Source organism: Aplidium turbinatum, chromosome 1 (assembly GCF_918807975.1).
Source record: "Aplidium turbinatum chromosome 1, kaAplTurb1.1, whole genome shotgun sequence".
Classification (NCBI taxonomy): Eukaryota; Metazoa; Chordata; class Ascidiacea; order Aplousobranchia; family Polyclinidae; genus Aplidium; species Aplidium turbinatum.
Genome location: NC_137472.1, coordinates 34,828,656 through 34,854,839, shown reverse-complemented (window position 1 = coordinate 34,854,839; position 26,184 = coordinate 34,828,656). Strand labels below are relative to the sequence as shown.

The following is a 26,184-nucleotide window of genomic DNA, read 5'->3' as shown; positions in this document are numbered from 1 at the left end:
GCGCACCCCATGCACTAGGCCCTTAGGGATTATAGAGTAATAGAGAAAAAAGCAAACAATAAATGCCAATTTATCGGAATGTAAGTTCGTCATAAATTACGTTGGCGATTGAGTTGACTATATAATATACAGTATGTCATTTCGAAAAATATCACGCGGGCCACTCAGAACCTTCTCCCGGGCCACATGTGGCCTGCGGGCCACGGGTTGGACGCCCCTGATTTAAAGTCTCCATCTAATCTGTTCAGTGTTGCCATTTCAAAATTGAAAAAATTGTCTGTGTTGGTCGTAATAAAGAAGTCAACTACCATGTAGGCTACTTTGTGTTGACGTATAATAAAAAATGATTTAACTTTGTTCACAATTTCCATGTGTGAATTTAAAAGAAATGTTTTCTTTCTTTTACCCAATTTTAGATGTTTCAAAACTCTAGAATGGCGGTGTTAAAAAATCTGGACTCTAGGACGCCGACTTTGGTCATGTAAAGTGGTTTATTGCAGCAAATCAACCAGACCAAGACTTGTTTAGGGTCTGAGTATGGAGCGGTTTGTCTGACCGCAGGCCTCTGAACTTTTTTGATAGCAGACAACAGCATCAAGGTTGTCAGATGGGTAAATGGTGCAATAAACATTGACACAATACAATGAAAGTTAAAACTGCTTAGTAATACGAATAAAAACTCCTACGTGAACCAGACAAAAATTTAGTAAAAAATGATGCAGTTCAAAGTTTATTTTTATTTATTTATTATATAATAATAAGTATAAAACTAATTGCAAATTTTGCGACTTTTTCAGAACTACTGTAATTAACCTCGGCCTTGGGTGTGACGTTACGATTCTACGCAAACTACGTCAACAATTGATAGGCCCAATAGCCACAGTCACTAACTTATTACAATTCTTAGGCCAGCGATCGAGTAGTTAAAAGTAAAAGTTAGCAATACCAACTATATACCTTTTCCCAGGTTGCTTATAACTTAGTAGGCTAATTATTTTTTGCAACATCATTGATCAAAAACTTCATTTTTTTTCAAGTACCTACACTAAAAGTGATCTTGAAAGTGATCTTGATCTTCAAGATCACGATCTTAATCTTGATCTTCAAGATCACATAGTTTGGTGATCTTGATCTTGATCTTCAAGATCACCTATTCTTGGTGATCTTGATCTTGATCTTGATCTTCAAGATCACCAATAGGCCTACTGGTGATCTTGCCCATCTTTGGCTATCGGGAAGGTAACAATAACATCAGAGCATCTCAAAATTACACAAAATATACACAAAGACTATATTTATTAACTAACAATCAAACTACCAATTTAAAGTGGCAATTAGGCTACTAACAAATCGATCTTCACTCAAATTTGACGCTGCACGTTGTCATGGCCATGGCCTGCCTGTAAAGGCCGCCATGCTCACACCTAATCACTTACCCGGCCTGGGTCTGTAGCTTACCATGGCAGTAAAATGTTGACATCGCCAAAAGTAGCCAAAAGTTTTCACAAGGTGAAGTACCGTACAAAAAACTAGCTACGTACGGTGGTAGGCTATTTATTTTTTGAGAATTGGTTTGAAATGGAACGAAATCAGCCAACACACAACACGCAACTGCCAAATTTTCCACGACTTCGAAGCAAATTAACTACCGTATAACCCACTGGGGTAGCCCAATTGTACGGAAAAAAAATGCAGAACTGGCAATTTTGCTACTGCCCAGTGCCCAGTCGAGAATATTGCCCAATTGTGTTTTTTGGTTTTTAAATCTTTATTCTCGAAGTGAAAATGCTTTTTAAAGGTTATTCTTGACAGTTTTGCATATCCTACTCGGAGAGGCTTTGAAGTTTGAACCACTGGTCGACGCAAGGCCGGTTACCGAGATTTGATGAGTGAAGTTGCAATAGTTGTGAAGCGTTGTTGTCTGTGAGCTATTCCGTCCACTACAAAGGCCGCTGAATGGAGAGCAGTCCGAAAATGCGTTGCTCAAGCGCTCACTTCGACAGCGCCGCGTAATAAATCGGGCACTTAACCACTGAGCAGGTTAAGATTGAGTAGACAGCAAGGTTACCAGCAGGACCAAGACCAAATTGGCTAAAAATGAACTTGCTGTGATTAGTGATTAACCTACCAGCAAGACAAGAAATTGCAATTTGTTTTTTGTTCCAACGTATGTCCACACCATTAGGCATTAGCTCAATGGTAAAGAACTCGACTTTGTAGCCTACCATAAAAAGCTTTAAGATCAAGCAGCTCTGGTTCGACTCTCTCGGTGTTTTGTTTGGTTTTGAATCTTCATCCTCGGACTGATAAAACCTTGATAGGTTATTCCTGGTAGTTTCGCATAGCCCACTTGTAGAGGCTTTTGACGCAGGGCCGGCTTTTGAGATTGACAGAGTGAAGTTTTCCTATTGTTGAAGTGTTGTTGGCAGAAAATTATTCCATCCATTAGGCGCCGCTGAATGGAGAGGAGTTCTAAAATGCATTGCTCAAGCGCAAACCCCGAGAGTCGAACTAGCGCCGCGTAATCTTGATCTTGAATCAACCACTGAGCTAAGGGGGCGGACAGGCGCTTGTGCGCTTGAGCAACGCGTTTCAGGATTGCTCAACAACACTTAGCCTTAACAACAAGTGGAAACTTTAGGCTAGCCTACTCTGTAAATCTTGGTAACCAGCCCTGCAGCGTCAGTCATTTAAAGCCCCTAGCCTACAAGTAGCCTATATATGCAAAGCTACCAGGAATAACTTATAAAATGCTTTGTCAGTCCGCGGATAAAGAACCCTTGCATTTTTGTAGCATTTATAGCCTATGTAGGCCTAAATGAAGAAGTTACAATATCCTAAAACTTTTGAAAGTAATAAACATGGTTCGAAACTATTTGAGAAAAACTCAGATGGCACAGTGGTCTGAAAATGATATGAAAAATGCTATCAAAGATAGGCTACATAGCAAAAATAAAGTTTAAGAGGTGCTGCGAAGATGTAGGCTAAGCTTACAAGATTCCAAAATCCACACCTGAAAAATACATAAAGTAGCTAGGCTACTCCAGGCAAAGCCAATTTAGGTCGTTTCAGGTCTGTATTGAATGAAAAACATAAAGCAGAGCTTGTGACTCATCATTTATGTGGAACATGCTAGCCTATTTGGTTGAACTGGTGAAGCGTTACGTAGCCTACATTAGCATATAATTTGGCTGTGACAAACGATGAGAATGCTACTTTTAACATTGCTAACAAAAAAGCAGGAGTGGATTAGCTTGAAAATTTTTTGAACGCCACCCACACTTTAGCCTTTGACAACCAGAAGTAACTAATCATTCTCCAGTCGCAGTCACAGGCAATATAGGGTGCAAGTGATTAGATTGAAACACCAGTTGAAAGAAGTGCTGCAAGCCAATAACATAACAGCAGACAGAATTCAGAATGTAGGCTAGATGATTGATTGAATCTTTATCCTCGGACTGGGAAGCTTCTTGAAGAACTTAATCCTGGTAGTTTCGCATAGCCTATTTGTAGAGGCTTTGAATCACTGACGCAGGCCCGGTCACCGAGATTGACAGAGTGAAGTTTCCCATTGTTGAAGTCTTTGTTGCCGGGGAATTATTCCATATTTCCATCCATTAGATGCCGCTGAATGGAGAGCAGTCCTTAACGTGCGTTGCTCAAGCGCACACCCCCAAAGTCGAATCAGCGCCGCTTGATCTTGAAGCTTCTTCGTTTCAGAAGTCACGCGCTAACCAACTGAGCTATCGGGGCGGAAAATTTTATAAGCCTAGCCCAGGGGTGTGCAACGTGCGGCCCGCGGGCCAAATCTGGCCCGCGAAGAAAAATTGTGCGGCCCGCGATGATGTACCAATTTTGAATTGTGTGCGGCCCGCGAAACGTGTTTATAATTTAGTTTAGTCTGGTACATGTGAACAATTCATTGTGGAGTGGATTATTGTAATTTCGCACCTTCTGTTAACCATTTTAGAAATTTCCCACCGGCCACCGCTAATCCGTTGTATTTAATTATTTGGAACGTCAGAAGATCAGAGGTGGAGCCTTGCTATTGTCTCTGGCTTTGTCGCCTTTTTATTTGATCTCTTGCTTTAGACCTTTTGTCGAGCCGGCTTGCGTCAAATTTAGCAGTTGCTTAATGTAGGCCTAGCCTATAGGCCTACAAGCAGTTGGATCAGAACAACTTCAGCCTAGCGGCCCATTCCTTGCCAAATTTGTTGAACCAGTCAAAATAGAAAATTTGTTAAAATTAGAAGTAAAAAAATAGAGGCATTGGAAGAAAAAAAAATTGAAAAAGTGGCAGTTGAAAAAAGGCAAAACAAAACAATTGAATGAACTCAATGCAAGACTGCAGCAAAAAAAAAACAGTATGCGAATGAGATGTATGGTCACATGAAAGGCTTTATGAACAAATTACGACTTTGGAAAGCCACATACAGACAGAAAATCTTTTCCACTTTCCAACTTTGAGAGACCATGGAATGCATCCTGAGAAGAAAACTGAATTTGCAGACCAACTTGAAAAATTGTTGTAGCCCTATGAATTTTTGGCTCGTTTCAAGGACTTTAAATCTCATGAACATTTGTTTGGTATATTCTCTTCGGCATTCAACACAGACATTGACAAAGCACCAGGTGATATCCAACTTGAACTGATTGATCTTCAAGAGAAAACGGATTTGAAAGCAAAGTATTTAGAAATGAATCTTGGCGATTTTTACCGAAAACATCTCAACCAAGATGACTTTCCACATTTGAAAAAGTTCATGGCTTCAAAAATGGCTCTTTTAGCTCAACGTATTTGTGCGAACAATTTTTTTCTAAAATGGGCGTCATAAAATCTCCCTATCGATCGGTTCTGACAGACGAACACTTGGAAAATGACACTTGGAACAAAAAACTACTTTTTTGTGCCTGTAACCACTAGAAATCATATGTCAAATAAACATGTGGCCCGCGGTTTCACCCAGTTGTTTATATCTGGCCCTCCTGTAAAAAAGGTTGCACACCCCTGGCCTAGCCTATAGGAAAAATGCCTTACAAACAAACCGTAGCCACGGGGTTTTTCAGCTAGTGCAAACCGCCATTACCACAGCGAACTCGCAGCATCAGGCTAAAACAGGTCGTTGGTATCTACAATTCTACATTGTGAAGCTAGTGTAGGTTAGGGCAAAGTGGGGCGTGTTGTCACAATTTTTACAAATCTGCATATATCTCGTTCTGTACCAATGGTATCAAGATGCTTGATAGTGCAATTGAAAGAGGTATCATTCGACTTCTTGTAGCTACAGCTAGACTAAAGTTTTTCTGGATTATTTTGTTTTTACATAAATCAGGGATATCTAGAACAACGGGATTGCTGACTTTGTAAATTTCGATAAAGCAATGGACACTAGAAGGGTCAGCGCTGTTAACAGAGCCACTATAGTTAACGCCCGAAAATGAAAAAGGCGAAAGCGCGTGTCAATTACGCTGTTGAGAAGTCGCCTTTTCTAGATATCCCTGCTGTGAAGCTAAAATAAGGTCTTGAAAGTGGGCACTCCTAGTCATCTTCCCTAGCAACGCCCATAGCAACAACTAATGGCTGGCCTTGTCTATAACTTAAGATCACCATTTTAAAGCAAACTTTTGCTGTTAGTCATCCAAGACTATTGAGTATTGAACACAGCTTTAGTTTTCATATTTAATTGATTATTGCATCACTTTTGGGCAAGTTTTAATCATCAAAAATAAGAAATAAAAAAAAACATGAAAAAAGTAAGAAAATTCAATTTCGTGGTATTGCTAAACAAAGAAAGTTGGATAAGGTTGGTTGTAAGTCGAACAATGTTGGTAGACTTGATGAACTGTTACTGTAACACAAGTGTAACCTTTCCTGTAACACCAGAAAGCCATCCAACAACAGAAGATCAAAGCCCTTTTTGCCAACCTTCTACTTCAGCAAAAAAAAATTAGGAAAACAAGACAGTAGCAAAATCTCTGCATATTCAGAAATCTGCCAAATACTCGACAAGTTTTGACTTGACAAATCAAGAAAAAGAAGCTTTGACACATTCAAGGCGAGGAGAAAAACATTAAAAGCACTTAAAAAAAATTACAAACCCAAGCAGAGGCAAAAAAGGGTCTACTTATGATAAAGGGAGTTTTAAGGTGTTGAAAATGTTTATTGTTGTTTTTCGTAAAATGTAATTTTTGACCAAGTACCAAATTTTAATCCCAAATATCTCTTTCATTTATTTGCCAATCGCTTTCAAATTTTTAACCCTATCAGACAGAGTAAACATGCAAAGCCTCTGGTCAAAGAATTTTGGAAATTTTGTCCATGATGCTGTCGGCACCCATTTTTTTCATGTCCGAGGATCAAAAATGTTTGAAAAAATGCAACAATTCGAATAACTTTTTATTTTCTCAAAATATCTTCATTTCCTTCCATAGAGCTTCAGTCTTGATACTTATAAATATTCTGTTAAAATTTGATTCAAATCCAGTAAGTGGTATTAAAAATATTTGTGTTTAAAATTTGTGTATTTTTCACCACTTGGTGGCGGTTTGGGGAAAAACGGCCACATTTTCAAAATTTTTTTTGCTTTTTTTAAATTATTTTATCTTCAAGCATCATTTTAAAAACAAGAAATGGGTTGTATGTTGAAAAATCCACATTTTAGTTTGTGCAGTAATGATGCAGTAACCCTCCTATCGTCCACTTCAAAACAGAGTCAGCAATCCCGTTGTTCTAGATATCCCTGACATAAATGCATGTTTAATGCAAATAAATGGGTTGTGACAACACGCCCCACCCCGGGGAGTGTTGTCACAGAGCATGGGGCGTGTTGTCACAAAATTTCTGCACATGGTTTATGACTAAAATATGATAGAAACCAACAAAAAATGGTTTTAACACAGGCTGAACGAATAAAAAAATATGCGAAATGCAAAAAAATTTAATTTACAACATAGGCTATTGGTAAAAATTTTATGCCCATTATCAAAAACAATAAAAATGTCAACTTGAGAATTATGTGTCACTATCGAATAATGTGTGTATCATTGTCTAATATTAGTTTTTATTTCCTAAAAAAGCGTTGTATTTTAATACGCATATTACCTCGTTGTATAAGCACAAATAATTTTTTACGTTTCTTAATATTAAAAATGCACACCACGGGGCGCGTAGTCACAGCTGTGACAACACGCCCCGTGGTATGAAATCACGTGGTTTCAACAACCATGTGCACATCTCTACTTGCATGTCTTATCTGTTTGGTATGATGAAAAAAGCAGGCGTAAAGCTAACGAATGGTATCTTTCCTGATCAGTTATGATCAAACCTTAGTTTGCCAGACCATTTTTTAGTTTAGTTATAAAACCTGATTTTGCCCAAAATTCAATGGCGCGTATCCTCATAATTTCTGCTGTGGTGACAAATTTATTAACCTTCACTGCTTGTACGAAAGAGAACTGAAAACTATGCCTTCCATTGAAAACTCGTGGTTATACGCTTGGGTTATCACATGGAAATCGTGCTGTGACAACACGCCCCACTTTGCCCTACTATCATTGTGTCATGAACACATAGACTATAGGCTATTCGTGAGAAGTAAGCCCATCTGTGATTTTGTGGAATCTCAAATTGATATAGATCTACAGTAGGTTACTTGAAAAATAAAAACCTAAGTTAACTTATTTTAAAAAAGTTGGCGCAATTCTGAAATGAAAGTTTCGCTGACTACATTTTCTGTATAGGCTACTAGCCTATCTATCACAGTTCCGAAATAAAAATATATCGTTCCGAATGCCATTCCTAGACGTGTTTGCTTTGATTGCTCCTGAAAGTTATCATGTGTTTCAGTTTGAGACCTGCATTGAAGTGTCGCTAGATCAATATCAAGCAATAGTCTCCACATAGTCCCCTCAACGGTAATGCTGACGACCTGGCCTTAATAATCTAAACATGGCCTTCAAACATACTCAGGGGCGTAGTCAGGAGGGCAACTGGGTGCTTCGCTTTCGCTGACTCGTTGCCGAGCTTGTTGACATATGCGCAACAAAAGCCTACTGGTTTGCACTCACCTCCGAAATTTTGTGCTGCAGCTATAGCCTACTACTGTAGCTGCAACTAAATGGAAAATTTCGTACCCAAGATACACAAAACATAGTAGGCCATACGATTACCGTAACCTGCGCGATTGGAGAATATTAGATAGGAGACGTTAAAGTAGCCTACAGCTAAAACTAGCCCATGGAGATCACCTTCAAAAAGTAAATGTGGTTGAACTCTAGAAATGAACTCGCTCTAAACAGTCTAAAGAAGTCCGTTTTTGTCTTGATACATAAACATGAAGCGAAGTTGTGAGTGCAATTGTCATTTTATTTATCGAGTTACGTTCAAATTGATATTTTATTGTTAGGCTATACACCAGTAGCCCTATAGTGATCTGTAAATCACACCAGGTTAAATAATTTGCACATTGTTTACAACTCAAACCAACTCTCGAATTACAAGAATCGATGCTGCAATAGAATGAATACAGATGAAATGAGCTGTATGTTTGTCGTTTCAATTTCTTTTTACGTTGTTTTATATACCATGCACAAACAATACACAAAAGATGTAGACTATCACTAACACTCATTTTTTAATGCAATATAATTTCGAGAGTGTAATTTCTAAGCCTCTAAGTGAAAGTAATCAATTCGTTTAACAGTAAATATTTCTTTGCCCTCAAAACTATTGTAGGCCTAATGATGCAAAGGGATAATGCCACGATGTCGTCTGCAAACAAAACAGAAAACAAAGTGCAGTAAGCTACTTTGAGCAGCTTATGTAATTTTGAACAATTTGACACTTTCAATAAAGAGGCTTTGATATTTCACTATCGGTCAATTATTATCATTCCAGCATCATATTTTTAAGCATAAGGATTGCCCGTGTTTCCACCAGGGACACGACTTCCAGGTCCCGGTCTGCCTTGACCAGGGCGACGTTGGGAACCTGTTCTACCACCACCTTGTGATGCTCTTGAGCACCTTGCAATGCATATTCGGCACGGATTGAATCGAAGTCGATTGGGTGCAGGCACAGAAGAACAAGTTGGGCAGGACTGACGAGCTTGTATCAGACATCTTGGTCTTTGAAACGCGGGATACTGGTCTAAAAAAGGAAGTATGGACTGTTGATCTAAAAAATGTTGGAATCTTTTTGTTAACATAAAATAAATCCTACAATTTTTGTCCAAACTTACTGAGTTTTAATGATAGGTTTTAGATTATTCTCCAAAGAGAACATTGAACAAAATGTGAACTTACTGCAACCCCGCTGTGCAATGCAGGCCAAGCATCCAGAAGACGACAACGTTGTGGGCATTGGACTTTGGGTGCTCATGCAGGCTGGAGACGATTGGCAAGATTGCCTGCACATTTCTATGGGAGTAAGTCCTGATGTAGTGGGACTTGGTGGCGCACGGGTTGGTCTTTGAGGCCTGTCGCTTGTACGATCACAATCATCTATCCAAAGACAAGAATAAAATAATTTGCTGCACAAAGCTATGATTTTCAATTCAATAGGAATTTTTCCGATCACTCAAGCCGTTTTATTTGTTGAAATAATTTAAAATGTCATAAACTGACTGTTTACTTCCAACTTTTAAACTTAGCCCAATCATGACATTATTTTCTGTGATCAAATGTTTTTGCACAGCTTTCTTTACCTTTGCTTCTTGATCAAATACTCAACTGTTGAAGTGTTTTTTTAACTGTTTGAGTATTAGAACTGATAGCCAATACGTGATAAAAAAATAAACTTCTATGCGATGCAATTCTACGCTGCTTGACCTAATCCACGTTTCACGTTATTTGATGGAAATAGACAATTTTTTAAGAACTACCAAATTATTCGGTGAGCTACGGAAATGTTTGTTCATTATTTTGTTTGTTGTGCTGATTTGTTACCTCCTCTTGACAAACACATTTTAACACAGGATCGACATGTGCGTCTTCTTCCTTGATCTTCTTCTGACAAATCCGGACAACCGGAACATTCTTCCTGAGCTTCATCGATACAATCTGCCATGTTGTCGTCACCATCTTCATCATTGAAGCCTGGTTGGCCTAATTTCAGAGTATTCCGATATAATTTATTGTTATGATATAAGTAAGTGCGACAAACTGTTTTAATACAGACTGCTCAGATTTTTTTATGAAAAGTTTGTTAAAACATTATACTTTAGTTGTAGTTAATTATTTGTAGTTATAAAACATTATACTTTCTTGTATTTAATAACATAAAGTCTTTACATTCGTGGTTAAAAGTAGCTCCATTTTACAATAATAAACAAACAACATGAAAAAAACATTTGTCCAACAAAGTTGCCGAGAAAACATTTTCAACTCACCACATTGGTTCATGACGCACAATTTGCATGATTTTGGGGTTTCCATAAACCGCCTCATAAATTCTCTCCTGCTGGGGCATCTGTTTTCGGAAGAACATTGTCGCATGCATGACAACATCTTCAATGGTCCTTTGCGAAAGCGTCTACGACGTTGCGGAAATCCTCCTGATCGATTAATGATAAAGAATTTGTTAGGATGTTTTTAATGTGTTATGATTGTATTGCAAACTTTGTCGTCTTCTTTTCAGTTGCTTCATTAAAGTAATTCAACACAGCCAAAGTACGAAATAACCTTTCTATCATATTTTAAAGAGAATGACTGTAGGCCTACACTTATGCATTCATCGAGTCGACTGCTCCAACTTCTGCTTGTCGCTATGTGTCTTGCCATGGCACATTTTAAGTCATGCAGAGTTTTTTCTTACGACTTTTAATAGCATCTGGTGAAAAGTATTCACCATAATATGCTGAACGTTCGGTACAAGACTGGACTAAAGTTTCCTTTGTGTCACTTTATGTTTCAAGTCAACTAACATCATTTCTCTGCATAATTTGCCAGAAACATGAAGATCTCCTTTTTATCGAAGAGAACATGGCACTGAGAAATCAAACATTGGCACTATAGTTGCAACGCCAAGATATCTCTTATGCAACCAAGTGCCAGCAAAAAGGAGGCAGTGATGTCACAAAAAAAATCCTTGTTGCAAACAATTTTGAAATAGCTGACACAACATGGAAAAGACGTGCTTCCGGCCTATAAGAGTTTTGTCCATCGCAAAGATATTCCATTGCGCATTTGTCGTAGAAAAATTGATTCTGTTTCTATGCCTTACAAATACTGTAGGTAGGCTATAGCCTACTCTAGGTTAAAGCGTATAATGGAAGGTATGTAAAATGCTGAAATTTTACCAATAAACTAATAATTGCCTCACTTTGAATTTATGATATCTCCCCGGATGAACCTTAACAAACATCTTGAAATGCTTAAGCCTAAGGTCGAAAATAGTCTACGGTAGTGGTAGTATAGATTTCTACAACAAATGAATAAATGGACTAATAGCGTAATGACTCCAGGTAGGCCAACTATTTTTTTTACATAAATGAATTAACCAGTTTCTATGCAGAATAACGAACATATAGATACGTAAAGTAAAAGTGTAAAACATACCACGGAAAGGAAAACATCCTCTGACGCAAGACATGCATCCTCGTCTTCTTCTTTGGTCTTGATCCGTTAAAGTGGGACACTCTTCACAATCTTCCCGAGCCTCAGCGATGCAGTCAGCTACTTCGCTCCGATTGCTTCGATTGAAATCACCTACAAATCACAGAAACGATTATAAAACTTATGAAAGTACAAAAAATTAAATTCAAAGATCTTTTGTCACAAAAAAAATTTCTAGGACCTAAGAATGACATCACAACAAACTAGAAGTAGGCTATATATCACGTATAGGCTTATAGGTTGTCCAAGAAAAGAATAGTGAACCGAGTTTATTTGTGCATTGTTAAGCCGGCATGCTTTGCCTTAGAAATTTGCAACACCATTCAATTTAAGCACCTAGTTTGAACACGATTGAGATGTTGATTTGTTGAACGATTAATAAACTAACGTGTAATATATTATCCACTTTAACCACACACTTAGCTACTTTTTTGCATGCTACACTTTCTCTTGAAGTCATTTGCTGTGCTTACCGCACTCTTCTTCAACGCACTCTTTGCATTCTTGTCGGGTGTTCATCAATCGATTTCTAATTTCATCCAACATAGGACACTTTTGTGGAGACTGGCAGCCCTTCATACATGTCATTGTCTTGAATATTCCACGCCTGAGTCCGCGGCGAACGGAGCCACGGTTTATAGGTCCTACATGTATTGCAAAAATTTATTTTACACGATGAATTTAATTTGATATGTGATAAAAGTTTATGTGCTACTGAGATATCTCTGAAATAACAAAGCAATCGCAAATACAATCGCTCTCATTCTCTTTACTACGTTTAGTTTTTATTGTAGCCTACTTCTTGAAAAGCATGCAATGTAATCTAACAACCAAAACTATTTCGTATGGTCCATGACTACATTGGCACCGATAGTTCACTTGATTAGCGCGTGACTTCGTGAACGAAGAAGCTTCAAGATCAAGTTGCGTGGGTTCGACTCTCGGGGTGTGCGCTTGAACAACTCATTCTAAAGACTACTCTCCATTGAGCCACGCCTAGTGGATAGTATAATTCCCCGGCAACATCACTTCAACAATGGGAATACTTCACTCTGGCGATCTCCTTGCATCAAAAGCCTCTACAAGTTTATAAGTATACGAAACTACCAGGAATTACCTCAAGACTTTGTCAGTCCGAGGATAAAGATTCAAAACCAAACAATTTGTGAATGGAATGGGCTACGATTACAATTTACAGGTAGGCCTAACTTATCGAAACTTTACAAGTGGGTGATTAATTTTATTGTCTGGATTCAACTTTTATTGACATGCTGGACAACTTAATATATATACATGAGCAGGGAATGGGATGGGATGGAATGGAAGATGGAATGGAATGGAAGACAGATTTTGGGATGGAAGATGGAAAATGTCAAGGATGAAAAGAAATGGAAGATCTTGATGATGGGATGGAAGAAAATCTTCCATCATTCCATCCCAATTCCATCATTAACTTTCTAACGCTTTAACAAGACATGCAAAATATTACGTTGCTTGCTGAAATGATTCGAACGGTACGTTCAAACAATAATTCAAATTCAAACAATAATCCTTAGGAAAATACTGCTGTTAAATTTTTAGCTTAAATTTAGCCTATGGTTTTTAGGTTTATTTGTAGCATATTATTTTACGCGGAGATGGAAGATGGAAGAGATTTCTGAGATAGAATGAAAGATGGAATGGAAGATTTCTAAGATGGAATGGAGATGGAATGGAAGAAAATCTCAGGATGGAAGATGGAAAAAACGTCTTCCATTCCATTCCATCCCATACCCTGTGCATGGGATCCATAAAATACGTACAATAAGTTCATAACATGCATTACAAGTTTTTGCCATACCGTACTACACGAATTCAAGCAATTTGCAGCAGTTTTTTGATGGCCGTTTCGATTCCAATTGACACTTCCAAAAAAATGGTATTCGCAGTATTCCAAAGTTAGAAAGTGTTTGAACGTTTACCTTTTCGCGGAGCACAGTTTCGAATGCAAGATTTACATGTTCTTGATCTTTCCTGTTCCTCTGGTGAAACAGTTGGGCATTCAGAACATTCTTCGCGGGCGTCATTGATACAATCGGCGACTTGACTTCGATTGCTTTCTTGAAATGAACCTACAATGAAAAGAAATATTTTCAATTTATATCTGCTTTAACGGGTGACATATGAATTCAGAAAAACGAGTTATTGACTAATAGAATCCCAAAATGTGTTTACAAAAGTCATACATGTGAGCATCTCACCACAGTAGCCCATGATGCAGGTCCTGCACTCCTGTGACACTGCCTGAAAATTAGTCATCGCTTCAGATCTTGTTGGACATGAGGTAGGAGATACGCAGTCAGTGAGACAAAAGTATGAAGCTAAACCAGGACGAGATCTACCTCGCCCTGGTCCACCTCGTCCTGGTCCACGTCGTCCTGGTCCACCATGTTCTGGTCCACCTTGCCCTGGTCCACCTTGCCTTGGTCCACGTGGTATATTATCTATGTAAGTTAGGCAAGATTAGTGTTGATCTCACAGGATATCGGGCAAACAATAAAGATTGAAAAGACGCATTTTTTAACTTTATTACTAAAATATATAAAAACGACTTATCAAAAACGTATCAAAACAATTTTGTCGCCAGTGACTCTGCGGGTTAATAAAGTTTACATTTGTTTTAGAATATTTTTCACACAATTCTTACCCATAGAACGGCATCCTCGTACACAAGATCTGCAACTTCTCATGTTTTGTTGCTCTTCGGATGTGAGAACGGGGCACGAATCACAATTAAGACGAGCTTGTGGAAGACATTCAATGATTTCATTGCTGGAAGTGCTTTCAAATTCACCTTGAAACCAAATACAAACCAAGAATATTTTTAGCCGAACATGAAAACCTACGATCGTCCACAGCTAACTTTCATGTGGTCTACACTCTACAACTACATAAACAGGTTACATCATGTTAAAAGATCAACTGTTTTGTTGCTTTTAGGAGGATCTTGGAAACTTTTTATCTATGCCAGCAAGAGCAGCAATGTAGTAACTTATTGTCAATCAATAGCAAAATTGGTAAGTATTTACTTTTAGTAGTCTACCATTGAATACTACTAAGTTTAAGCACAATAAGGTGAACTGTGCAACCAACAAATCTACACCGTTTTAAGTCATAGTTCAAAAAAGTAGATTCAGATCAACCCACCAAAATACTGTGATTATGATTGCAACTCCGGATGTCACAGAAGTGTAAGCTAGCTGTATTTTTTCTGTTAGCTACTTTGGTCTCAAGCGTTGAACGGGTGGAAGTGAGAATGGTAATGATGTATGTTACCAGGCTATAATCCTGTAGCCTCCTATAAGTTTCTGTATAACTATGTTTCATCGCATATACTCAAAACAATTAAGTGTGCAAAGTAAACTGAAAATTAGAGTTTTGTTCATTGTGTTGTTTTCGTCTTTTCTAGATCAGGGCAAATTCCAATTTTTTTTGTCGTTCAACTTCTGCAAATTGATTAGCTTTCGTCATCTGGGTTAAACTTCAAATATTATAAGTTGATCAAATGAATTAAGAAATCGTACCGCATTCTTCTTCGAGACATTCTCTGCATGGTCCTGTAGTTGATCTCACTCTGCTGATCAAAGCCGCTTTGGTTGGACATTGGGACGGAGATTGACAACTCAGCAAGCACGAAAGACGTTCGAACGGCCGCATTGGAGGTCCTCTTCTTGGCCCTGGTCCAAACGGTCCTGGTCTGAATGGCCCTGGTCTAAATGGCCCAGGTCCAAACCCACCAAACGTTTCTATAAGTGTAAAAAAGAGAACCGTTGTAGGTAAAACAACAAATTTTAAGTTTCAAAAACAACATAAAAAACTTTTTTTTTTAAATCTTAGCATATGTTACCTCGAAAACATCTTTTTCCACACGATCGGCACCTTTTCATTCTCATTTGTTGTGACACAGTCGTGATCGGGCAATCAATGCAGCCACGTCGTGCTCGCGCCACACAGCCCATAACTTTACTGAAGTTGTAACTGGTAAATGGACCTAAATATAATTAATGTAAAAAGTGTCTAGACATGAGCAAGAAAGCACATGTCAATGTATGACAGCCGGCGTCGTTATTCCTCAACCTAAGGTGTATCACTTACCACATTGTTCTGATATGCACTCTCGGCAAACCGGCAGCAGGTTCTCTATTTGATTTGTTACTTCTTCAAACGTTGGGCACGTCGATTCTGATTGGCAGTTTTCAATGCACGACAACCTTTGAAATGGTCTACGTACCAAGCCAGGTCGGAATGGTCCATTTCCTTCGAAAAGTACTTTATTGTAAATATCAATATGAATGTATTTCATATAAAGAAGCATTTCACATAACAACGTTAAGAAACACAATCTGTTTTATAAACAGGAGTTATATATAATTAAAACTTTGCCTTATCGATGTCAAGAAATGGATGTCCAAACCGAGAATCACTGTTCAAAAATGTGATTTTATTGTCTTTGAAGACTACTTAGAGTCTTAGACGTAAGATTAGCCTACTTAGATTTAGAAGATTAACTTAGTTTTTCATCTCCGCTTCATGATTGTACTGATAAAAATTTTGCGGTCCGTCGCCAATCGGGAAAAGGAAGTTGTGATATGAAATTTGACAATAATATGTCCAATATATCTATGACATTGGACAGAAGGCTACGCTGTTTTATTACCTCTGCGTGGAGTACAGCTTCGAAGGCATCTCTTACAACTTCTCGTTCTCATTTGCTGTTCCTGGTTTCTCACAGGACATTCAGAACAATCTTGGCGAGCATCCACAATACAGTCTTCAATGTCAGTTCGGTTGCTTCGGTCGTAAGGGCCTAGAAATTGGGCTTCTACCATTTAGGTGTTGATTACGTATCCATATTTTACAATTGAAGCGTTGCAGAATATTTTCTCTAGATAGAAATCTGTTTTTTGTTTTCTAACAATCGCACAAATATTTCAACCCGATTTAAATAAAGTTGATGAACTTGCGATTTACATCTTCAGCCCATTTCTCTCACCACAAGTTTCCATGACGCACTCTCGGCATTCTCTTCGCGATGCAAATAGTTGAGCTCGAACTTCTTGTCTACTTGGACAGTTATCTGGAGCTTGACAAGACCTCATACATCTCAGGGTACCAAAAAAGGTTTTGACTGGCCTAAACATGTTGGAGCCACGTCCAGGTCTCCTTCCAGGACGACGACCTATCACAACAATAAGTTTTTAACTTGCTTGGTTACAAATTCGTTTGTCAGAACATGAAAGTGAAAGCAGATTATGATTTGTAGTGCAAAACAACACAGTGTTATCAATTTTAAGAACGCATTTTGTATTTGAAGAACACAAACTACAGACAGAACCTCGAACAGGAATGGAACGAGCTGCCACATATCTCTCCCCAGTTTTCAGTTATACCAGCACTCTCCATCCCTCCTATAGCAGACCTCTCAAGAAAGGCATGGGTCACATTGAACAGGATCAGATGTGACGTTGGCTGCACTGGAGCTAATCTGTTTAGGTGGGGGTTGCATAATACGCCGATATGTGTCTGCGGAGCGGTAGAACAAACAATGCAACACATACTCCACGAATGTTCCATCTTACGCCCCCCAAGTGGAATCGTTGGTATTCGACAACTGGACCCAACTACCGTATCTTGGCTGCACGAGGAGGCATTGCCAATCTAAGCTAATACAAGTCAAACGAGAGAAGAAGAAGAAGAAGAAGAAGATTGCGGGATCTTTGACGATAGACTATTGTAACTTGTTAGGATAATCAGCCACTGTATTTTTTGTAATTCTAAAATGATTGCAAGTAAACACCTGCTGTGTGCATGGGTTGAATAATGAATATACACAAATAGCAAGCTCACCTCTGCTGGAGCACTTTCTCAAACAGGTTCGGCAGACTCTATGATTTCTTTGCTGTTCCGCATTCAACACTGGACAAGTGTCGCACTCGCTGTATGCATCAAATCTACATATGGCATTGTCTTCAGGGCTGGAACTCATTGCATCTGAAACAAATGTGTTTTTTGCTTTGATTGTTTATGTGTATACTTTAGTAAATTCTTTTACAACCTACTATCGGTGCATAGATCAATTTATGACGCATCTGATTCTCGTTTAAAAACCCATAGGAACGTATTCATTTTGTTATTGAAAATTACTCTTGAAGATGAAATGAACATTTTCATATAAAAATATTATTACTAACCACAGTCCTCTTCAATACATTCCCTGCATCTGCTGTCAAGTGCTCCCATCCCCGAACCGAAGGTACATTTGTTTTGGTTTGTACACTTTTGCATGCAGTTTTGCTGAGAATTTGCATTAGTCATTTCACCTGGACCTCCTGCTCCATCTGATCCATCTTGTGGAGGAGCGCCACCTTTCAAATAAAAAGTTCAAACTGTTGTTGCTAAGTGTGACTGGTTCCTTTCAAATAATAATAGAAATATAGAGCTGATACCAAAATATGCGGCAATTTGGATTTTTAAACTAAGTTTATTGAGTTAAAAAGAAAACTTTTAAACACTCTTAAAAAACAAATTGGACTTGTTGAAAAAATATAACTTTAGAAGTGGAACTTCAAAAAAAAAAGCTTGCATTACTTTTTAGGCTATTTTTTTTTTTGTATAAATGAATTAAAGAAGCCATTAAGTTATTTTGTTTGCACAGATACGTTTTGCATTAAAAAAAACTCACCATAAGCAGAAAGTAAACAACAGGACAATACAATTGCCCCGAACACATTCATGACGAAGTTCTGAAATATAAAGTTTACAATGTTTAAAACTTGCTTTCCCTAATTTAATCAGCTTTTAATCCATTAAGTTTATTATTCTGTTATTACAGTATAACTATCAATCGTAAGCTATCTATCTAGTAACACCGCACAGCGACGAACCTTTTTTTGCTTGGATTCTTTTGTGCAAGTTCTTCAATTGTGTGAACGATTGAGATGATTTGTGTGGAATTAACTTTTGTCCTTCCTTTTATACTTTTACAATCTTATAGAATCTTATTTAACCTGATACGGTGCAAGGGTTATTTTTAATCGAACTGCCTTAAGCCTTGTCACGTGATACTCTATTTTTATGTGCAGTTGGCCTGCACGTAACGTAAAGAACATAGCTTGCAAAGTTATTTTTTGTTTAAAACTATTTTTAAATGAATTATTTAATTTTAAAAACTGCCATAACTAAACAAAGACAAGTTTATATTACTTTTAAGATTTTTGACGTCAAAAAGCATTTTATAATGACATCACAGCCTGAGGGTGTTTTTTTCAATAGTCTACAAACCAAGTGCATATTTGATCTAGACATGACGTTTTAACGCCACATTGCACACTTTTGTCGATAGTTGCATCTTTAGATTTGGAGTTCTGTTTTACAAATTAAATACATCAGTTCTTTTACAATGTAAGCTACTTCAGTTTAAAACATCTGTGCAAGTTATTTTGCACATTAACAGTTTGCAAATATTCATACACACTTGCTACAAATTATTATGAAAACACCCTCGATGTTAATAATTTAGATTTATTCCAGTGATATTACTAAACGACAAAGAAAAAGTTAATCAATTCAAAAACTTTGCAGATTGTTTTGCTTTGTCCCAAAAACCTACCCCAGATTAGAAACAAATGCTCATGCTGAAGTGTGGTCACCTCACCATGTCTTGCTCTTAAATAGGATTTAGTTGAATAAATATCACGAATTTATGTCGATTAAAAGGAAATAAAAAAGATTCAAACTATGGTGACAAGCCCGGTGATTTATCACGAACGATACGCTTTCACCTGACGATATAGCGCAAGTCAACTGTCGGTGGTGAAATAGCGAAATGCAATGACATCTTTAAAGGCTGCTTTAACTCCGTTCTGTTTAAAACAACCTCAGTTTAGCATTTTATTATTTTTTTGATTATTTTACACTTTAAATATTATTTCTTTATAACAATCTGTCGCAGATATCTGCAGCAATTGTGACGTCACTTAAATTGTTCCCCGACGGCTACATTTTGTAACGTCACAGATCACGTGATAATTTCAAACAAGAAAGTAGACAATGCAGTTTTTAACTCCAAAAATATGTTTTATTTTGGTGCATTGGAACAAGCTTGTACGATACTGGATACCTTTTGATTTCTTTTAATTATTATTTGCAACGTGTTTATTGAGCTGAAATAAGTCTGGCCTAACAGATGTGACGTCACATAGTTGAAAAACCAGTCGTTGGGGTTTGGGTAGAATCGAATATCACTGGGACGTTTAGAACATGTTTGGTTCCCACGGGGTGGGGTAGGAAAAATCTATGAGCTTCAAACGTTTGCTTGCAAGAAAGTAATTTGTGTAGAAATTAATAAATGTACATATTGTTTTTACTAAGATGCATTCAATATTCTTTTTTAGCACTTTATCATGAAATCAAGCGCTGTCATTGATTGAATTAATATGATAGATAGTCCATGTTTGCTGAAGTTTAACGTCCAACAAGGTGGAAGTAAGTTTTATTACATAGCCTGCTGTGTAGCAAAAATTGAAATAAAGAAACATTAAATTTTGTTTGTTGTTGTTCCAATTTCTTTGTTCAATCTTGCAGAAATAAAAGTCGGTTATTTAGGCGGGACACAAATTTTAAATATAAGATTATAGGTAGTGGCGCATGCGCCAAGCAAATATAGCATCGCCTGAGGCACCGGAGACTGTTTTTGTTGAAATTGAGACGTTGCTGAATATGCACATTGCACAATCACGCATGGTTACCAGGTTGGGGTCATCAAAATAAATTGAGAGAATAATTGCTGTTAAAAGAAAAAATATCTCACAGGTGAAGAAAGAAAACTTAAAACCACAAAAAAGAGAACATTTGAGCACTTTTGAGAGTACCAATCATTTTTCTTTAAAAAAGGGGACAAGTCGTCTTATCAGAGAACATATAGGCCTAGTAACCTTAACTTTGGTAATTTTTGATGTCTTCAACCAAAACAAATGTTTCAGTAAAGCAAAAGTACAAACTTTGTTTCAACATTTAAATTTTAGACAGATTGTTGGTGCAAAACAAAAAACGATCGTCTTTTTTAATTTCTTTTTTTTTAAACAAAAACATAATTAAAAACAATACAAAAAAAACACTCACATCTCTAGTTGTGCAAAATGGAAATGACCAGGTTTTATTGTAAACGCGTTTACTGGTTAATGGGTAAAGGCTATATTTTCATGTCAACTTAAATGTTTGTGCTTCTGAAGTGCCACCAAAATCAAATGAGTCATTTTACGCCACTGCCGTACTCAGTGAGAATATATTTACAATTGATAAAGCTTTGTTAGAAAGTTGAACAATAGACACATTGTTGAACAAGTTGAACAATAAACCTTTGTTGAACAATAGACACATTGAAACAGAAGGAATAACACTGCCTTAGGAAAAACATCTCGATGATGCTGAGCTTGCTGGCCGTAATGCCCTCGGTGTTCAACTGCATTACAATGGGTCGTCGGTACTTTTCGACAGAGGAGCTGCCGCGCCCTGAGAAGGGCGTTTCCCTATCCACCCTGCGCTGAACCTGGGACAAGCTTCGCTTTGCATATCTTTTTTTCTTGAAGATATGGTACTGACGGGAGGAACCACGAGAAGGTGCTTGTTCTTCCCAAACATCTGCAGACCATGTCATCCACCGCTGCCTAACCCACTGGCCTCCACACGGTGCGCATGATCTGAGGGTCCTGGACGATGAGACTGCTGAGTGGCTGATGATTTCCTGCCCTCCAATCTAACATGGAAAGATCTGCTCATACGCCGATGATGAAAAACATCTCAAATATCTCGGAGTTGCACTTGACAGAAGCTTAACTTTTGAAAATCATCTCCAAAATTTTGCAACTAAACTCAAAACCAGAAACTCATAAATTAAAAAAACTAGCTTGAACAAGCTAGGGTAAGTCTCAAAACGTCTTGCACGTTTCCACTCTAGCACTATGCAATCAGTGGAGGAATACTGGGCTCATGTGTGAGCACAATGTGCACACACTGAAAGTATTGATGTTCAATTTTGAGAGTCGAAGCGCACAATCACCGGAGCGCTCAAATCGACTCCAATACAATGGCTACCCACGAAGTGCGGAATTTCACAACCACATCTGAGAAGAGGAGAAATCACAGCCAAACCAAATCAAAGACTTCAAACAGCTGGCGGTACTTGGAGTAACTCACCATTACAAAACGTAATCCAACAAAAAAACAAACGCCCACCGACTAAAATCACGTCGTCCGTTTTACAACCAAGAACTATGATCTAAATCATGAATGGAACAAATATTGTACAAAAAATTGACCATATGGTGAAGACATTATCGACGACCCAATGTTAATCCTCCCAAGTTTCTCTACATGCAACAGAAAGGAATGGATCAGTTACAATAGAATTTTATCCCATCATGCCCAAACTGCCATCACTCTTCATAGATGGGGTTATCAAAATAGGCTACACCAGCAATCCGTCCAACTTGCAAAAAAGCAGGCAAAATGTTGATCCAAAAAATAAAGAGGTGTATTTTTGGAATCTTAATACTTATATGTGCCGCTGGTATCTAATTTCTTGCATTTTAGATCCATCTCAGATGATTGTTATGTCCTAGCTTAGTGATAAATTTTTGTCTTTTTCTTGAGTTTTTATTTTTAACAAATTCCAGTCATTGCTTAGCACAACTTTTCTCAAAAAAGTCATATCTTCCAATTTACAGTAAAATTACGTTTCGCTGGAGTCCGAAATCAAAAATTAAATCAATTCTCATTGGCTTATTACATCACTTTCAGAAACCATTTTCTCAAGACAACTTTTCACTTTCATTTTACTACGCTGAAGGGATCGGAAGATCGAAACACTGGCCGCTGTCCGTAGTTATCTTTTTATAATGTTTTTTTAGACATTATTTTTAAACAAACATAAAAGATTTAAAATATCTTTTTAGACATTATTTTTAAACAAATAAAAAAAGAGTCGAAAGTCACGTAAATTTCACTCTGTTTGGAGCTACATGCAATGGCGTAGCCAGAAAATTTTTTTGGGGGGGGCCAAATATTTGATGAATTGAAGAGCATGACAAAATGTTTGATTTAAGACATCGCCACCTGATGTGCAGTGGCACATCCTGGTGGGTTAAGCAAGGAAAGCAATAAAGCTGGTGGGGGTTAGAGCGTGCCGAAGGCACGCGTATTCTAGGGGGGTCCGGGGGCATGCTCCCCCGGAAAATTTTTGCAAAATTACACTTAAATAATGGATTATAACGCTTTCTGGAAACACTTTCAGGGTAATATTTGTATGAAACTTATTAGCAGATAAACAGCTATTAACTTATTAAAGGTAGCTCTTATCTACACACAAACGGGCAAAAACTGCGGCTAAAATTAGAGAACACAAAAAACTCAGCTACACAAAAACCCTACAGAGTAAGCGATTCTGAAATTGCTTCCACAGATTAGTTAAAAGAAGCGTAAATCGCGTAAACTTTGCGCGATTTACGATTTGCAAAATTTATTGGTGTCTTTCTGTGTGTCTCAAACAAGTCCTGGGGAGTGTTAATAGCCAGATGTCTTGGAAAACAATATAAATTTATACAAATTATATTATATTTTCAACAAAGGGTTCAACTTCGGAATCCAAGCTTTGAAAATTTGGGGGGGGCCATGGCCCCGTTCGCCCCCCCTGGCTACGCCTATGGCTACATGTACTTGAGAGGTTAACTGTTATTTCTTCGGTTCGTTCTACGGTTTGAGAAAAAGTTTTCTCTGCCTATAAAACGTTAAATGGTAGTTTAATTAATTAATTGTTATTTCTTTATTCACAAACAGCTGATCATTTCATTTTAGACTGTCCGTGGACTGCACTTGGTGGTTTCAACACAGTTTACTAATGAGGAAACACATTTAAAAATTGGCTAAAAGACAACGAGCTTCAGGTGTGAAAATGCCAAACGAAACTATACTACTACCATAGACAGACAAAACAAAGCAACTTCAACCGGTTTAACGTATTTTATTACACAAAGAAATGTGACATAATGAAATTAAACTCAAACGTTTTCGACATGTACTTGTGTCTTCATCAGAAATTACTTTAAACCTGCAATATACGCAAAATGAGAATTATAAGATAAATCTGACAATCCACTATAACTGTAACGACACTGCGCACCGAAAAGCACAAACTCATTAACTGATAAAAGTGCTTTTCAGTCCAGAATGTCGTTACAGTTATAGTGCAAAGTCAGAATTCTCATTCTCATTTTATGTTTATTGCAGATTTAAAGTAATTCCTGATGAGGACACAAGTAGGAAAAAAAGGGGCAAAATGGACGTTTGTTTAAAAAAACAAAAAACAAATAAAAATAACACTTTTTTTCTTTTTCTTCTACTGTAATACTTTTTGAATGAATATTTCACATAAAACTTTGTGCTACACTCGGCGGCCAAGAGGTCGAAATAGCTTTCTCAGCACTTTGTTATAAAAACTTGTCTACCAAAATGTGATGATATTTAGGTATTTTTTGAAAAATTCTGCTTCTCTTTTAGTTTTGAACGTTGGTGGACAATGGATCACTATTCTTCAAACTATGAGCTTTCTATATATTTTAGTTTTGCTTATAATTATAGACTTTCTTAGGTAAGTTTACATATTATCAACCCTAGGACTGGCAAAGACAAACAGCAGCTTACTACTAAAACCTTTTTTATGGAAAACAGTGAAATCAAATGCTGGAAAATTCATGAATTGTTTTCATTCAATATACTTTTTCACTTTTTGCAGGCCTATAGTTAGTTGTCGGGATCAAATGCTTACAAAAGTGGTGTGTATGTGGCCTCACAAGTCACAACTGTTGATTAGGCTATTAGGCTATAGTTTATAACAAATGCTCAACTTGTTTGGCCATATGTAAAAATGAAAAGCTGTCTTCATATTGTTTAAATTAAATTTTGTTAGCATAGCATAACTACTCTGGTGTGCGCTTGAGCATGAGCAACGCACTTTTCAGGACTGCTCTCCATTCAGCGGCACCTAGTGAATGGAATAATCAGGGGCGCCGGAACGATTTTTGACTGGGGGGGGCAAGATTACGAAAAAAGGGCACTTTTGTTTACTAAAAGGCCAATTTTTTTTTCAAGTTTTAAGATAAAATATAGCGATAATGCTAATATATCAGCTCACTATGTATTGCGTAATGATAGCATACAAATGTCCGGTATACAAAGAAGAGCATCATGTTATGTTATAATGATGTAACCTACTGTCAAGCCTTAAAACAGCCTGCGGCCATGGCCGCTAAGTAGTGCTTGAATGATCGCCGGTGCTACCTCTTCGATTGGCCAAGTTTGGCCGCCGGTCTCTTCTAGCTTTAATTTCGCAATAGAATGATCGTGGATTAACTGTCGAAAATATGTACAGTAGTATCAAAGAGTGACACAAAATTAGGTCAGCGCGTCATAATCGCCGCTGTTGCATTGTGCGGGAATATTTGTTATTGATGAAATATATCCATCTGCGATCACCCGCGCTGTAAGTCTTGTTTGTAATTCCCGACGTATATTTTAACAAAGTCTTAATCCGAAGTGCTAATTTACATCGGCTGGCAATATTGTCGTTTTTATGTCGATTCGATGTTGTCGGACATGGAATCGTTGTTAAAAAGGAGAACTAGGTTAGTTGACATCCAAGGGGAAAACATTTTTTTATCATATTTTGCAAAAATCATGCTTCTTTTAGTAATGTCCTTCACATCATTGAAATACTTATTTTATTACCTTGCCTTCATCGTCAACACATTTTGAACGTTGTATTTCGTTGCTAAAAAGAATTCTAGGGGAGTGGCGAACTTCTTTAAAATCAGCCACATTGGAGACACTCGTGCGAGTGTCGTTAGATGGTCCCGCAGTACTGGATTACAATCCCGATAAAGCAGTTATTACGTGGTGCAACGATTCTATTGTAGGACGTCGCCCAGGCCCAGACTTCAACAACGCTAAAGTGATCATTTTAGCATTGTTGCAAGTTTAATTCTATTTACTTGTGCTATCGTTATTTTTATTTTGTATTTTGGCCTCCAAGCACGCAGATTTGGCCGCCGAGAAGGAGCTCCCGGTAGGCCACGACGGCTGCCGAAAAAAAAACGAGTTTTAAGGCCTGTACTGTGTTGCAAAATTTTGTGCCGTAAATATTATTTTGAGGCAAAAATGAAAGATTATAATGAGGCTAAAAGGGAATAGCAGAAATTGTTATATTGTAAAATGTGCAGTAGCTTACATGACTTTAAAAGGGCACCATTGCCCCCCCTGCCCCTCCATCTGCAGAAAAATTGAGGGCAGAGGGGGCACCCGCCCCCCCTGCCCCCCCGCTTCCGGCGCCCCTGGGAATAATTCCCGCCAACACCACTTCAACTATCGGAAAACTTCACTCTGTCAATCTTGGTAAACGGCCCTGCGTCAAGAGCCTCTACAAGTATGCGAAACTACCAGGAATAATCTATCAAGGCTTTGTCAGTCCGAGGATAAAGATTC

At 37.8% G+C, this 26,184-nt stretch overlaps 1 protein-coding gene across 1 annotated transcript; it reads right to left on the bottom strand.

Annotated features, from left to right (window-relative positions):
• Window positions 1-8,367: 8,367 nt before the first annotated feature.
• Window positions 8,368-18,588, bottom strand: LOC145776205 (uncharacterized). The gene is made up of 18 exons (XM_082587610.1): window positions 18,537-18,588; window positions 18,335-18,395; window positions 17,844-18,017; window positions 17,500-17,643; window positions 16,646-16,831; window positions 16,310-16,459; window positions 15,748-15,909; window positions 15,500-15,643; window positions 15,177-15,398; window positions 14,300-14,446; window positions 13,854-14,096; window positions 13,575-13,724; window positions 12,087-12,257; window positions 11,557-11,706; window positions 10,389-10,553; window positions 9,946-10,104; window positions 9,304-9,501; window positions 8,368-9,148 (listed from the first exon to the last, which is right to left on the bottom strand). Exons 2-18 carry the CDS (start codon window positions 18,384-18,386, stop codon window positions 8,907-8,909), a joined length of 2,859 nt encoding a protein of 952 aa, XP_082443736.1. The 5' UTR covers window positions 18,387-18,395; window positions 18,537-18,588; the 3' UTR covers window positions 8,368-8,906.
• Window positions 18,589-26,184: the final 7,596 nt, after the last annotated feature.

Excerpts from the sequence above, each read along its gene's own strand:
- LOC145776205 (XM_082587610.1), bottom strand. The coding sequence starts at position 18,386 with ATGAATGTGTTCGGGGCAATTGTATTGTCCTGTTGTTTACTTTCTGCT. Across the intron at positions 15,910-16,309 it reads AAGCTGTACTCCACGCAGAG|GAAATGGACCATTCCGACCT; the intron begins GTAATAAAACAG and ends TACTTTTCGAAG. Across the intron at positions 9,149-9,303 it reads CATTGCACAGCGGGGTTGCA|ACCAGTATCCCGCGTTTCAA; the intron begins GTAAGTTCACAT and ends TTCCTTTTTTAG.